The sequence below is a fragment of the Callospermophilus lateralis genome, chromosome 14, assembly GCF_048772815.1.
Source record: "Callospermophilus lateralis isolate mCalLat2 chromosome 14, mCalLat2.hap1, whole genome shotgun sequence".
NCBI classification, from domain to species: domain Eukaryota; kingdom Metazoa; phylum Chordata; class Mammalia; order Rodentia; family Sciuridae; genus Callospermophilus; species Callospermophilus lateralis.
This window is the reverse complement of record NC_135318.1, coordinates 5,526,592-5,541,596: the sequence shown is the minus strand read 5'-3', so window position 1 is coordinate 5,541,596 and position 15,005 is coordinate 5,526,592. Positions and strand designations below refer to the sequence as shown.

Here is a 15,005-nt window from a genome sequence, read left to right as displayed (position 1 = left end):
ATCAATGTTTGTAGCAGTACAATTCACAATAGCTAAACTGTGGAACCAACCTAGATGCTCTTTAGTAGATGAATGGATTTAAAAATGTGGCATATATACACAATGGAATATTACTCAGCAGTAAAAGAGAATAAAATCATGGCATTTGCAGGTAAATGGATGGCGTTGGAGAAAATAATGCTAAGTGAAGTTAGCCAATCCCCCCCCCAAAAAAAATAATGAATGCTTTCTCTGATATAAGGTGACTGACCCATAATGGGGTAGGTAGGGGGAACATGGGAGGAATAGATCGGGCAGAGGGGTGGGAGGGTAAGGGTGGGGTCAGGGGGTTAGCAATGATGATGGTGGACTGTGATAGACATCATTATCTAAAGTACATGTATGAAGACATGAACTGGTGTGAACACACTTTTAAATATACAAACAGATATGAAAAGTTGTGCTCTGTATGTGCAATAAGAATTGTAATGCATTCTACTGTCATTTAAAAAAAAATAATAATAATAATAAAAAAAGATACAGTTCCCTCTGCCAAATGTCCCTGTGCTAAGTAGGAAAAGAAACACAGCCCAAAACAAAAAGAACAAACAAGCAAGAGTCAAAGCGTATGTGTCTGTATGTTTGTTTGTCTATTTATGATTGTGTACACATACACACACACATTTCAAAAACAGAAGAGAGGGCTGAGGTTGTGGCTCAGCGGTAGAGCACTCGCCTAGCATGTGCGAGGCCCTGGGTTTGAACCTCAGCACCACATAAAAACAAACAAAATAAAGGTATTGTGTACAATTAAAAAATAAATATTAAAAAAAAAAAACAGAAGAGAATTGGGGAGATAAACCTGGAGGTGTCAAACTCCGTGTCCCCCATTCCCCCATCTCCTGTCACAGATGCAGCCAGGTCTGTATCCTTGGGCAACCTGCCTCCCAGGAAATTTGCAAGTGTTTCTTAGTGTGGAAATGAATTTAGTAATTTTATGATTCCAAATAACATACATTAATATCAATTTTAACTTTCACATAAAACCAAACGTTTTAGTGTTAATATTTTTTGGTATCCATTTGCATTCACATCTTTAGCCTTGTGCATGCTTTTAGATTTTTTTATTCCCTGAAAGTTCTGAAAATACAAACTGAGGTTCTGGTCTGAGTTGTGGTTTCGTACCTGCTGCCTCCTATGGGACAATGGGTCACCTGAGACCCTGAGTGTTATGCAGCTCCTGCCTTGGGCTGGTGCTGGTTGAGGATGCAAATCAGTGATAACATGTAAGAGCTCTTCAGCGGGTTTGGATGCAGGTAGTGACTCTGCCTCACACCTTGCAGGAAGCCGTGGTTCAGAAACTCCTGGTGTGTGGGCTCTCCTTGCTCGTTCACTTGACCATCTCCAACATGTTGCCTGTGGAGTACAACATTGACGAGCGCTTTCAAGCCACAGCTTCATGGCCAACCAAGATTACCTATCTATACATGTCTCTACTGGCTGCCAGACCTAAATACTATTTTGCATGGACCTTAGGTAAGTAACATGTAAATAGACTTCTCTGTTTCTGTGTTATAGTGTATCTTATAGCTAATCATGAGAGTGTCTTCATTGTTTTGTTTTTTGTGATGGGGCTTCTGTGTGTTGCCCAAACTGGCTTTACATTCTTAAACTCAAGCTGCCCTTGCCTCAGCCTTCCCAGGAACTGGGCCTACAGGCACACCAACCATACCTGGCGCAAGAGTACCCTCTTGAGGATGTATAATTAAAGACCAATTCAAAAAATGATAGTTGTCTGGGTAGAAGACACAAGCCCCACCATTTACATATGGGGATATCCTAAAAACCAGATCAAGCCCATTCTATTATAAGGTAAAAACTAGTAGATCATTGAAGTGACAGATATTTATTAAGTGCCGACTGAATGCTAGATTCTGTATTAGCTAGAATATATATATAGTCTCTCCCCTCAAAATCTGAGTATATTAAGCTTCCATTAAGATTAAGTAGATTGTTAAACATATGATAAGGACTTTATCGGCAAAGTGAACAAAATTATATTGGTACACTGAAAAGAGGTTGTTGGTTATGCCTGACAGGTAAAGCAGGTAGTAGAGAAAAGATAACCCTCAATTGTGGTTTTTACGATTGAATGTGACTTTAGCATGTGAAAAATGGATAGTTTTTTAAAAATACTTTTTAGTTGATGTACCTTTATTTATTTACTTATTTATGTATGGTGCTGAGGATCGAACCTAGTACCTCACATGGGCTAGGCAAGTGCTCTGCCACTGTGCCACAACCTCAACCCTAAAAAATGGCTAGTTTTACATGCATGAGCCAAGAATTGTGGAAGTACCTAATCTTTGACAGGTGTAGCTGGGGCCACACAGGAAGGAGGAAACTGGGATTGAGAAACAGTGCTTTCCCAAGACCCTGCCACCCTGCTGAAAGGAGCCTTGGCAGACCTCTGAGGCTGACAGCTGAGGCCAGCTCCTGTCTTGGTAAAGAGACAAAGTAGAGATACATGTCCCAGGGCAAATCAAAACCTCTTGGATATGTGTCATCTTGTGCTTGGACCCACTGGTTACGGACCCTCTGTTCTCAACACTGTGTCCATCTGCCTTGTGTTTGGTACTGGGTGGCTGAGTGAACACTTGAAGAAGCATGTCAGTCACCTGATGCTGGGAGCAGGCTGAGCACTGGCATTTACTACGTGCTTTGTTTAGTGGTGAACAAACACTTCTGAAGATGTTTTTTTTACACCTGTGATACCACTTAAATTCTATCTATAAACTGGGTATAGTAGTGGAGCAGTCCTGTAATCCCAGCAGCTCAAGAGACTGAGGCAGGAAGACCGCAAGTTCAGGCCAACATCAGCAATTTAGTGAGACCTTGTTTCAGAATAAAGAGGACTGGGATTGTAGCCCAGTGGTAGAGCACCCCTGAGTTCGATCCCCAGTACCACCTAAATAAATAAATAAGTAAGTATTCTGTCTTTAAATTGAGACTGAATTTTCTCCATACCCACCCAGCATTTGTAGGGTTTCATTAAGAAATGCATAAGAATGCCAGACATGGTGGCACAGGCCTGTAATCCCAGCACTGTGGGAGGCCAAGACAGGAGGGTCGAAAGTTCAAGGCCCATGTGGGCAATCTAGCAAGACCATCTCCAGATACAGAAACAAAAAGGGCTGGGAATGTAGCACCACTGAAAGTGTTTGCCCAGCACACGGACCCTTGGGTTCCAATCCCAGTATCACACATGAAAGAGAAAAACAGATTCATTACTAATTATTTCTTTGCTGATTGTGACAATTAGAAGAAACCTTGAAATGAAAAATTAGAAGATTAGAAGATTCTATACCCCCACCCCAATATTTGGTTTGATAAGCCAGGAAAAGATTATTTTCTTTTTCCCAGTTCCTCTTTAAGGAAATAATTTGATCAGAACAATTTGAAATGGAGCTGCATTCAAAGAATTTTTGCCGTGAGCTTATAAGGCTCACGTGAGCTTATAAGGCTTATTTATTCATTCAAGAAATGCTTTAACTTTGTAGTGTGCTATACTATTATCGTTACTAGTGATGGTTAACATCTACAATCTAATTTGCAGTTTTGGATCAGGCCAGGAGCGGAGTGAGGCTTATTTCAGCATCTGAGTGGGCCCGTCCCCTCTCCTCCCAAGCCTTTTTTTTTTAATTGTCCATTTGGTTCTCAAATTGGAGTTCTGTGATATCTGGAGGTCCAGGGTGTTTGCAGGAATCCAAGAGTTCCAGTATCATCCTTTAATATAGTTTTTGCATTTTGATCATAATTTTTAAAAGAAGAATGGATCATGTGGGTAATTACTTGGTGGATTCTTGTAAATAAATGTTTTTAAATTTAGTTTCTTTGATACTAAATGGCTACCTCAACAGTAATGTTTAATTTTTCATTTCAAGGTTTCTCAAAATAGGAATCAGGCTTCTAGATTTCCCACCTGCCCTCTTCTCACCCCTTCAAATAGATGATTTCTTGGAATTTGAACAGTTTTTTGCTTTTAAATCAAGTTGGCATAGCCCTGACTTGGTCTGTATAGGGACAGGTCAAAGTTGAGTTGATGCCAGTGGTTGGCTCTTTGGAGTCATGGGTCACTCACCTCACCTCACCCTGAGGAACCTCAGGCCACCTGAGATGCAGGCCAGGCTCTTGTTAGGGGCTGGGTAAAGGGAGGCCTCACCTGCCGTTTGGTCTCTGGGCCAGTCCCCTTGGAGAGGAGCCATTGGTGAGGAGTTACTTCCAGATGGCAGCAGGCCAGAAAAGATGTCAAAAATGAGCAAGTTAAGAAACCAGAGGTGGCAGCCTCCAGGGAGCAGGGCCTCAGCGCAGACGTGCTGCCGTGCTGGTTTGAGTGTTGCCCTATCAGTAGGCTTACCTGAAAGGCTCCTGTATCAGAAGGCTTACCTGAAAGGCTCCTGTTTACTGGACCAAAGGCAGCTAAGCTCTTTAACCCTGACAAAGGGCTCAATGTAGCTCATGTGTTCTTTTTTCCTCCAAAGTGTAAATTTTGAAAATCCTGTTTAATATACTAAAACACTAATATGGAATGAAAACAACTTAAGGATGGGGAGCATATCTATAGTCTTCTGTTGGTTTTTGGTGGATTTCAGCATACTCTTGGTTGTAGCAGAAACAGCATAAGTTATAAAGTTTTCCAATTGATTGGGAAAGGGCTTATTTGAGGGAGAATTCAAGCAGATATATAAATCAAAGATAACTAATTGAGCATTGTGGTGAAAAGGATTAGAAAACAGATTTTGGAGACATTGAGTGGGTTCTAATGAACTAAGAAAGAAGAAAATTGAAATGAAAACATGCCTCATCTATATATTCTTCTTTATAATATAGTCAAATATGTGTCTAAAAGGAACATGGTGATCTCACAGTGGAGCATCTCCTAGCAGTTTGTTGCTGAATGCTTTTGGCTGTGGTACAGGAAGCATTCTAGAGTTTCAAAGTTATTGTCTACACACAGTATGTACCTTTAGTCTGTTGGTGCCAGCAGGTCTTAAATTGCACCTGCCCTTTACTCATGCTTAATGTGTTATATTTCATTGATTATTCAAATTGCCCTTATTGGGGTAGTTATTGTCAATGTGTGTGATAATGTTTCTAACCTTCCTTAAAATTAGAATACATCTATTTATACTGTTTAATAATAAGAGATACATAAAGCACAACACACATCTGGGAGAATATAGATTGCTACAAAAGTTCTTTTTTTTTTTTAAATAAATCATCATACTTTATTTTTTATTTTTTTTTAAAGAGAGGTGAGAGAGAGAGAGAAACAGACAGAATTTTTAATATTTATTTTTTAGTTTTTGGCGGACACAACATCTTTGTATGTGGTGCTGAGGATCAAACCCAGGCCGCACGCGTGCCAGGCAAGCGCGTTACTGCTTGAGCCACATCCCCAGCCCCAACTACAAAAGTTCTTAATACTTTTTTTTTTTTTTTAACTTTGCTACAGCTGATGCTATAAACAATGCTGCAGGCTTTGGTTTCAGAGGATATGACAGAAATGGAGCAGCTCGTTGGGACTTGATTTCCAATTTGAGAATTCAGCAAATAGAGGTGAGTAAATCATGAAGAAGTTATCATTCTGTCACTCTACCAGTATTTACTGATGACCAGCCTTGTGCCAAGGAACCAAGGAATAAGATGGGTACCAGTGGGCCCTCCAGCAGTGCCATCAGGTTTCTGATCAGAGAGCTAGGCATATAGTGTTCTTCAGACTGGGCTTAGCTTAGTGCGGGTGTCTCAGGGACAGATGTCTTAAGCAGGAGACTGACAGGTACTCCAGGTAGGAGGAGCAGCCTGAGAGGATGAGAGGTTTAGGCAGTTGTGAGGGCTCCTTGTGCTCAAGGTGTGCAAGGCCAGGCATGCCCAGCACGGTCTTAGAGGCCATATGAGGGGTTTGGACTTTCTTGCAGGAGCAGTGGTGGAGCACTGCGGGTTTGTTACAGGAGCAGGTGAGTGAGCTGAAGCCAGAGACATGTTCTAGAAGGACCCAGCAGGTAGAACTTGTTGTCCTTACAGGCAGAGATCTGCTGGGAAGTATAGTATTAATCCAAGATGCTGGTGCCTTAAACTAGGAAACTGCCAGAGGGAATAGAAAGAAAGGAGCGCTGTGTGTGAGACTCAACAGAACTTGGTAATGAATTGGAACCAGCAGAGAAACAAGGTGCAGGTCAAGCATAGCTGCTTTAAGCAACAGGGTCATGGTGATGCCTCTCACTGAGATAATAAACAAAGATGCACAGGTTTGGAGAGAGAGAGATAGTGTGTGTAAATCTTAGACTCACTAAGTTGTCCAGCAGGCAGACAAATGGTCAATCAGCAGAGACACCTGAGCCAGGAATTGTAATTTGGGAACTCGAACTCATAGCCCTGGGGGAAGCTAAGAGCAAGGCCAGCAGAGACCACTGAGAGAAGAGAAGGTGCATCTGAAAGAGCACATGAGGCCAGACAAGGAGGCCATCAGGAAAAGAAGCAGGGAGAGGAGGGAAAGCCAGGCAGATGCTTCGCCAGCCTGTGAGAAGCTTTATTCCAAACAGGAGAAATTGCAAGACTGTAGGTAAAAGGTCAACAGGGAACTTTATGAAAATGGCCCAGGCTGGACCCACCCAGGATCCCGGGCATGGTCATCAGGCTCGAGGCCGAGGCGCTGCAGTAAGGAGCTGCGGGAAGCAGAGCTGGCCCTGGGGAAGTTTCCCATGGTAACTAAACCTGAGTGGGCCTCTGGGTCTTTCTCAGTTTAGAGGGAATGTGGAATAGAGAGGAGTCAGTCAACTGTCAGATCCAGAACTAGGAAATTTCACAGGACATAAGACATATGACCTGTGGGGTTGTTTTTAAAAACACATTAGTGGCATAGAAAAAGTAGAGGGTGGGAAGGGACTATTGCAGATTAAAGGAGACTGTGGCCAGCCACACCGCACAAATCAAACAGGGATATTTGAATACAAAAAGGGTATTAAATGATGCTAAATCATTTGAGCAGGGTGTAGTGGGTGGTACATATCTGTAGTCTCACCTGCTTGGGGTGCTGAGGCAGGAAGATTGCTTGAACCCAGAAGTTTGAGACTGTCCTAAAAAAGAAAAATTATTATTAATTTTGTTAGATCTAATACTGGTTTCTAAAATGTCCTTGATGGGCATCAATTTTGCATTATTTTCACGTGAAATGTGATTGTAGTAATTGTTTTGAAATCTTCCTAATAATGTGAAGAATAAAAAATGTGGAAGAGGAAGGGAAAATGGGTTCGGGTGCGGAGCCAGGGACGCACGTGTGGTGGTGGTCCAGGCTTCGGTTTGTTGTCACCACCTGCAGAGCCTTCCCAGCACTTTGTTCCCTGGTTGTCCCCATGCAGTGTTAGTGCTGTGGACATACTATGTGTCTCTTGGTCCACTGTGTGTATGCACGTGGTTTATACAGGAAAGGACGGTATTTATGTACCCCACTAGGACCAGTTTTCATCCTCTTGGGGGTGCTGTGTGGAATAACATCAAGAAAAGCATTAGTTTTTCCAAGGAGAGTGTGGACAGCTCTGCTAAGTGTCCCTGAGGTGTCAACTGAGATAAGGACAGATAAATGTCCCATAGGTTGCTTTAGTTGAGAACCATGAGCCTGGAGGTCTAGAATGCCCTGCTGTTCCAGGCTTGGCTTGCAGCTATGCCTGTGGAGAAGGAGGCAGCTTGCTGTTAGGGGCTGGGGTTATGATGGGCAGGCAGGTTGAAAGGAAAAGAGACAAAGGCCTCAGGGATTTTGATAAGACAATAGTAAATAATGGACCATGGAGTCTAAAATGGTAGAAGAGGGCTGGTGATGTAGCTCAGAGGTAGAGTGTTTTGCATGCACAAGACCCTTGGTTCAATCCCCAACGCTGCCCCAAATAAATGTTAATTAGAATAAAATAAAACACAGTCTTCCTCTCCCACTTCACCCAGACAGTGGCAGGGATTGGGAGAAAGGAAGATGATGAGGTAGACACTCCAGTCCTTGGTGTTGGACAAAGGAGTTTGTGTACTCAGCAGGACTTTCTTTGTAGTAATTTCATGACAAGCTTTGTAAATATTGACACACAGGAGAAAGAGAGTGCATTTATTCATTCCCAAAAATTAACTCCTTTTAAGAATGATGTTATTACTATCTGCGAAAAATAGCATCAAGGAATGCGGAATCTTTTGCTATCATCATTGTGCAGAAGTTTTAGTTTTATTTCTTCAGCATAATATTTATAGTTTCATTGTTTTGTTGACCAAAGAAAAGTTTCCTTTGTTTTTCAGATGTCAACAAGTTTCAAGATGTTTCTTGATAATTGGAATATCCAGACAGCTCTTTGGCTCAAAAGGTATGTTTCTTCAAGAACGTTTTTAGATGTATTTTGGCATCTAGTACTTGAAGTTGAACTTCGTCGAATTCATGTTCTTAATTAAATTCATGGTGTGTTAAGTGACATTGTGGCTTTGGCATTAACCTAGGAAAGACTGTTAGCACCCACCTGATCAGGACAGTTGGGCCTGAGTCACGGTACTCTATCACCACCTCCTTAGCCAGTTTCTGCTCCTCTGCCCGAGTCCTCAGTGCCTCTGCTGCCATCCCCAGAGATGTGGAGTGGTTTTTTGTTTTTGGTTTTGGTTTGGGATTTTTGATGCTGGGGATTGAACCCATGGCCTGGGCCTGTATATATCCACTCTACATGTGCTGCAGGTTTTCTGGAACAGTTCCAGTTTGAATATTCCAGTCTGACAGATCTTTATGTGTTAGGCACAGGCCCAAAGATAGGCCAGTCCCCCCAGAGGTCTCAGAGCACAGCAGTGGACCAAGCACCTGCTGATCCCTGTGGGGGGGGTATTGTGAGAGAGCGGGAGCAGCATGGCATGAAGGGAAACAAGGGGACATTTCTAAGAAGCCTGAGCCAGGATGTCAGTTAGGATGTGTGGCCCGGAAGGGGAGGGCACCAGCCCTGGGCAGAGCAGGCCTGTCCAGTCTAGGATGACACCGGAACACCCAGGCTCTCTCTCCAGTGTCCACAGGCACCTGCTCAGTTTTGAATTTATTCTTAAAGTATTGTTCCTGTTCAAAGAGGGCTCAAAGTTGCCTGCCTTTGTAGTGTTTCTTTAAGACAGTTGAATATCTTACCCCTTAAGATACCTCATTTTTAACTATACCTTCCTGATCCCAGCCAGGCCCCCAGCAGTGTCGGATTCTCTGAACTCACCTGTTGTATGATGTTATTGTTGTTATTTATATATTTATACTTATATATTTAATTCTAAATTTGATACCTTAGTAAAAGCTTATTTCCATCTGAATTATATGCCCTGTTATAGGAGAATTTCAGACTAAGCATAGCCTATTTAATTTACCAGAAAGAATCATGTTCAATTGAAAGTTTTGAGTGTTTTTAACAAAAGCAATAAAATCGCTCATGGCTGGGATCCTACTCCTTGACCCCAAGCTCAAGTCCAGCCTGAGCAGCTCAGTGAGACCCTGTTCAAAGTAAAAAACAAAAACAAACCAAAAAGGGCTAGGACATAGTTCAGAGGTAGATCGCATGGCGGAAAGAAGCCTTGGGTTCAGTCCCCAGTGCCCTCAAAAAAGGGGAGGAGGGGAGACAAAGAAAAAAAAAATATGTAAAATAAAACCTCTAACTTTAATATTAATTATAAATTTCTGATAAATTTTAGAGACTCCCAAATAGTAGAAATGATAATTTAGTGGTTGTGGGAAAGTAGGAATTGAATTTATGTTTCTAAATTTGATATTTAATAACCGTAACATCCCTGAGATTCCAGACCAAGTTATTACCCAAGATAGATAGTATTTGTTCTTCTGGCTGCTAAACTCCTGCCAGGTAATGGGAGAATGATCAGTGTAGGGTTGGTAAGCTCGGATCCACTCACTCCTCTTGGTTCTCTGTGTTTTTTGTGGTTTTTAGGGTGTGTTATGAACGGGCCTCCGTCAGTCCAACCATCCAGACTTTCTTTCTCTCTGCCATTTGGCATGGGGTATACCCAGGATACTATCTGACCTTTTTAACAGGGGTATTGATGACATTAGCAGCACGAGCTGTAAGTATCAAGAATTTTAATTATAATTGACTACTTCTTTAGCCTTGATTAGCGCAGTCCTCTGCAGCGGAGCCCACATACGTAGCGAGTCTCCCTGCACGAGGTCTTCCCTGCTTTACTCGAGAAGCACACAGGAGGCACTCACATATTATACTTATTTTTACAGAATTTTCTGAGGGAAAGAGAAAAATAGTTGAATAAAGATGATCAGAATGATAGGTTTGTTTTAGAAGTGCTTTCTGAAAGCCGAGACCTTTGAGTCACTTGAGGTGGAGAGCCGAGTGTGGGTCAGCCTGAGGAGCGTGCTAGGCACACCCAGCAGAGGGTCCACTTAGGAGCTTGGAGTCTCCTCTACAGCAGTCTGCCTTGTTGGATCCTAGTGCAGTGTTACGGGAAACAGTCGAGACAGATCAGGTGACGTGTAGAGGAAAAGAGAAAGATGAATTAGTGTTCCGTCCTTGAGAGTCAGAGGAAAGCCATGTAACAAAACTGACCTTTGAACTAGCTGTGGTAGCACTCAGAGGTAAGGTGGCTTCATTTAACAAACAGCAAGTATTGACTGTTAAGTTTTAAGGTAGCATGATGGTGTACGAGGGAAGTCAGGAAGCTAAAGGCTGTGCCTTTGATAGTTTAGTGAAATCGGGTATCGAGTATGTATACGCTGTGAGAGGTTATATGCACATACCAGTGCATGTTTCCTGAGGCATGTATGATAGGCTCCATGGTTTTTTTTAAGATGGTAAGTATCAGAGATGAAAGAAATATTTCTTCATTGAGATCCAAAGCATTTAGTCTGGGCTTTGAAAGATGAAAGGTAGAGCTGGGCATGGTGGCGGATATCCAGCGACTCAGGAGGCTGAGGCAGGGAGATCGCACGTCAGGGCCAAAAAAAGGAAGTTATTATTTCAATACTGAGTGAGATGTGGGGGAGATATGGGGGAGAAAATGTTATTCTAGGCATGGAATGACATTAGCAAAACTGTGGTTAAAATGTCATGCTATATTTGGAGAACAATAACTAAATCTAATTGAAGAGGAGAATTATATTCATAAACAGTGAATAATTCTGGAGGGGAGAGGAGGAGAGAATAATGGGAGAACTTGAATATCAAACTGGGGAAGAGCCTAAGCCTGTTCCATTTGCAATATTAGGTAGTTAAGGTAAGGTTTGCTTTTCATTGTCTTTCTGTTTTTTATTTTTATTTTTGCAGTGCTAGGTATTATACTTAGTGCCTTGCAAATGCTTGGCAAGCACTCTGCCAGGGAGCTAGCTCCCCAGCTAGGTAAGGTTTGTAAGAATACTGACCACCATACGTGAAGAAGTGGGTTTGTCATTAATGGGCAGAGTGGACTAGATAATAGGTGTCCCGCTGGTGAGCTAGGTAAGAAGTCACAGGCAGGATTTGGTTTTGGCCACTAAGAATGATGGTCTTTGCGTGGAAGAACCATTTCTCATGTGCCAGCTCCACTCTAAAGGAGTAAGACGGCTATCTGGAGAACAGGGCTGTGCGTCCCATAAACATACTAGACGAGAAGAGTGAGAAACGCAGGAGAAGAGACAGCACCATGATTGGGTTGAAAAGGTTAAGATGTTTTCACTACCTTGAAAGCTTTAAAAAGTCATCAAAATAGTGAAGATTAGAAAACACCAGTTTTTTGAGAGGCTCTTCCGGCTTCCATTTGTGAGTGATGTGTGTGGTTGCTGTTTGTTTCTGGTGAGTGCTGTTTAACCTGAGCTCAGTGCACGGGATCTATTTGTTCACATGTGTAGAGGTTAAAGAGAGAGGTGACGAATGTACCTTTCATAGTGGCAGGAGAAACTGAAAATAGGTTGAACTCTTGTTTATATTCTGTCCTCTCCCAAGTACCAGTTAAGGACCTTTGTGTAGTATTGTTTTTAACTCTTTGGGGAAATTTTTCATTTTAATGCAACTTCAGATCAACTAAGAAGTTGCACAGAGCTCCTGTAGGCCCTAGGCCCAGATCCATGAGTTCATGCCTCGCCTGGATGCCTTCTTTTCCACCCCCACGGCTTACGCCTAAGTGTGTTCAATTTTTCAGAACCAGCTTTTCTCACAGTGGTAGTATCATTTTAGACTCATGCCAGCTGCCTGCAAGTTCAACATTCTTGATATAGTCATTGCCAGTATAATTGTGTAAGTAATGTTAATTTAAAGATATAGTAAGTGTTTTTTGTTTATTTTTTATTTCAGATGAGAAACAACTTTAGACATTATTTCCTCAAAACTCCCCAACTTAAATTATTTTATGACATCATAACATGGGCAGTAACTCAAATAGCAATAAGTTATACAGTTGTGCCATTTGTGCTTCTTTCTATAAAACCATCATTCACGTTTTACAGGTAAGTGTTACTCGTAAGATTTGTCAGGAAAGAAAGTTCCTTGCTATTGCATGGGATATGAAAATAGTACTGTACCTCATTTTCTGCTGGTAGAAGCATGACAGTTACTTCTTAATCCTGAACCAAGCAATCTCAAATCTTCATGGGATGGCTCACACTCGTGAAGGTGAGGGAAGTGCCAGCTGGTAACTGCTGCTTTAGCTTTCAGGGATGTTGAACTGGAAACCTCCTGGCCTGATTGTCCAGAACCTGGTTGGGAAAAAAGTCGGGTCTTTACAAAGAATGATTAATTATCTTGGTTTCTTTAATCAAAGGAAAATAAGTTAATTAGATTTTTACTTATTTGTTTCTTTTCACTCTTTTGTTTCATTAGTACTATGGTCATCACTGTATTATTAGAAATTGTTGACTTGAATTCCAAATTTTTTGTTTATTTGTTTACCTCCTCCCCTTGCCCCATCTAATTCCACTCCCCCATAATAGTGATAGCTTAGAGATCAAAACTTGATCCTTTCATAAATTCTTTAGACTTTAGAGTGACTTAGAACAGAATGTGCAGCTGGAAAATTGTCAAATACAATATTACAAAAACTATACATACAGAAAGGACATTTCTACTTTAACAGAATCATTTCTTACTTTAAAATGCAGTGAATTGGGCTATTCGATGCATCTCAGGTACTTCTCTCAATCACTTGAACTTCCAAATATTATAGAGCAGTTGAGGTCGCATTTGGTTTATGTTTGATTTGGGGAATGATGTTTCTGAGTATCTTAAATAACATGGCCTTTCTTTACATGAGGACTCACCACCAGGCACTGTTGGCGTATCTGTTGCTTTCCTCCTCGGAATCCCTGTGACTCAGGGAGAGACAGTGGACTGCAGGGGGCGTGGCCAAGCCAGGCTCTGCTGTCCTTATTGTTTTTGGTGACTCAGAATTAGAGTCTCTGGATTGAAGAGATTATTTTCAGATCACTACCACTGTTAATAAGTACCTTTCTTCTTGTCCTGTTCCAAGCTGTGTAATCTACTCTCATGCTCTCGGGAGCAGTGTGGAGGTCCACCTTGAAGGGGAGGGAGCAGTGACGCAGGTGTCTGCAGGGAGCAGTGAAGGATTACTGTACAAATATAATACAACTAACTTTTCTTTTTTCTTTTAGCTCCTGGTATTACTGCCTTCACGTCTGTAGTATCTTAGTATTATGGTTGTTGCCAGTGAAAAAGACTCAAAGAGGAAAGAATACACATGAAAACCATCAGCTCTCACAGTCCAGAAAGGTTGACGAAAGAGAAGGTTCTTTGGGAGAGGACAGTTTCTCCACAACAAACAGCTTTTGCAATCAGAACCAAGAAAAAGCCTCTAGACCACCTTCATTAAGGCAGTGATGGGGAGGCCTTCCTGCTGACTGCCTTTCTTGTGTTCACAGAAACCAGTCTTAGCACCTTCGCAAGGGGTTTGTGTTTCTTTGAAAAGAGATTAACGGGGGAAATGGGAGAGCTATAGGTAGGGAATTTCCTGTAAACCAGATTGGAAACGGAAAGAAGCAGCCCTCCCATGCCATGTCCCTGTGGGCCACGCCTTATATAAAAATATTTTCATATTTCATGGGGCATTCCGACCTCAGCATATGTCCACAAGGTCATATGTGTGCCCTGTTGCCGAATGTATGTTATGTACCCCAAGGCACTGCAGAGGTGGAAAACTTATCATGTCAGTCTGAATGATTGAGGGGGTTAACTTTTCCAAATGAATGTCTTGCCTTAAACCCTCTATTTCCTAAAATATTGTTCCTAAATGGTATTTTCAAGTGTAATAGTATGAGAAGATTATTTCAATATTTGATGTTGTATAATGTAAAGGAATTTAGAAGGAATTTGAAACAGGATATTTAAGATGGTAGATACTTTAAAAATGCAATAAACATCTCAGTATTTGAAGGGTTTTCTTAAAGTATCTCAAATGACTACAGTGCATAGTGAAACCGTAAGCAGTAATGGATGCCAAATTATAGGTAGCTTATTTTGCTGGAGAGCTTAATTACCTTGTGTTAGTCAGAGACTCCTTCCAGGAGGACCTTCTTAAACATAATTAAAGGTTGGTAATGTGATATTTTAAGCTTATTTTCTTAAAAAAGAGAAAATGAGGCAGGAAAATAGGAATGAAGACAGCTCTGTGACACTTGGAGCTAGAAACAGTTCCTGGTTTCTGCATGGGGTTCTGTGTGACTGTCTAAGACATAAAAGTTTAAAAACTCGGTAATACTTTGGACTTTCAAGTGAAATTTATCAAGCATAAATTATATAGAATTAGAAGAGATAATGAGAGTAACAGTGATAGACTGCTTTTTTTGAAAGAAGTCTCTAGTAATTAGGGTTCTGTCTGGCTAATCAATTTTCTATCCTTGTCACTTTAATTCCTATGTGGAAAAGTTTTAGGGAATCAAAAACTTAAAAGACATGGAGACTGAATGACATTTTTGAGACTAATAGAAATTAGTTTCCAGATGCTTTTAAATTTCTCACATTAAAATTTTGTTG

General features: G+C 41.4%; 1 protein-coding gene across 2 annotated transcripts in view; it reads left to right on the top strand.

Annotated features, from left to right (window-relative positions):
• Mboat2 (membrane bound glycerophospholipid O-acyltransferase 2) overlaps positions 1-14,405 on the top strand; it is a 133,886-nt gene extending 119,481 nt beyond the window's left edge. For both annotated transcript variants that reach the window (XM_076833190.2, XM_076833189.2), the window contains 6 exons: positions 1,323-1,515; positions 5,495-5,598; positions 8,314-8,378; positions 9,969-10,101; positions 12,315-12,466; positions 13,628-14,405. In XM_076833190.2, coding sequence (XP_076689305.1) covers positions 1,323-1,515; positions 5,495-5,598; positions 8,314-8,378; positions 9,969-10,101; positions 12,315-12,466; positions 13,628-13,853 — 873 coding nt within the window. In that variant the 3' untranslated portion in view covers positions 13,854-14,405. The remainder of the gene's footprint in view (positions 1-1,322; positions 1,516-5,494; positions 5,599-8,313; positions 8,379-9,968; positions 10,102-12,314; positions 12,467-13,627) is intronic.
• Positions 14,406-15,005: the final 600 nt, after the last annotated feature.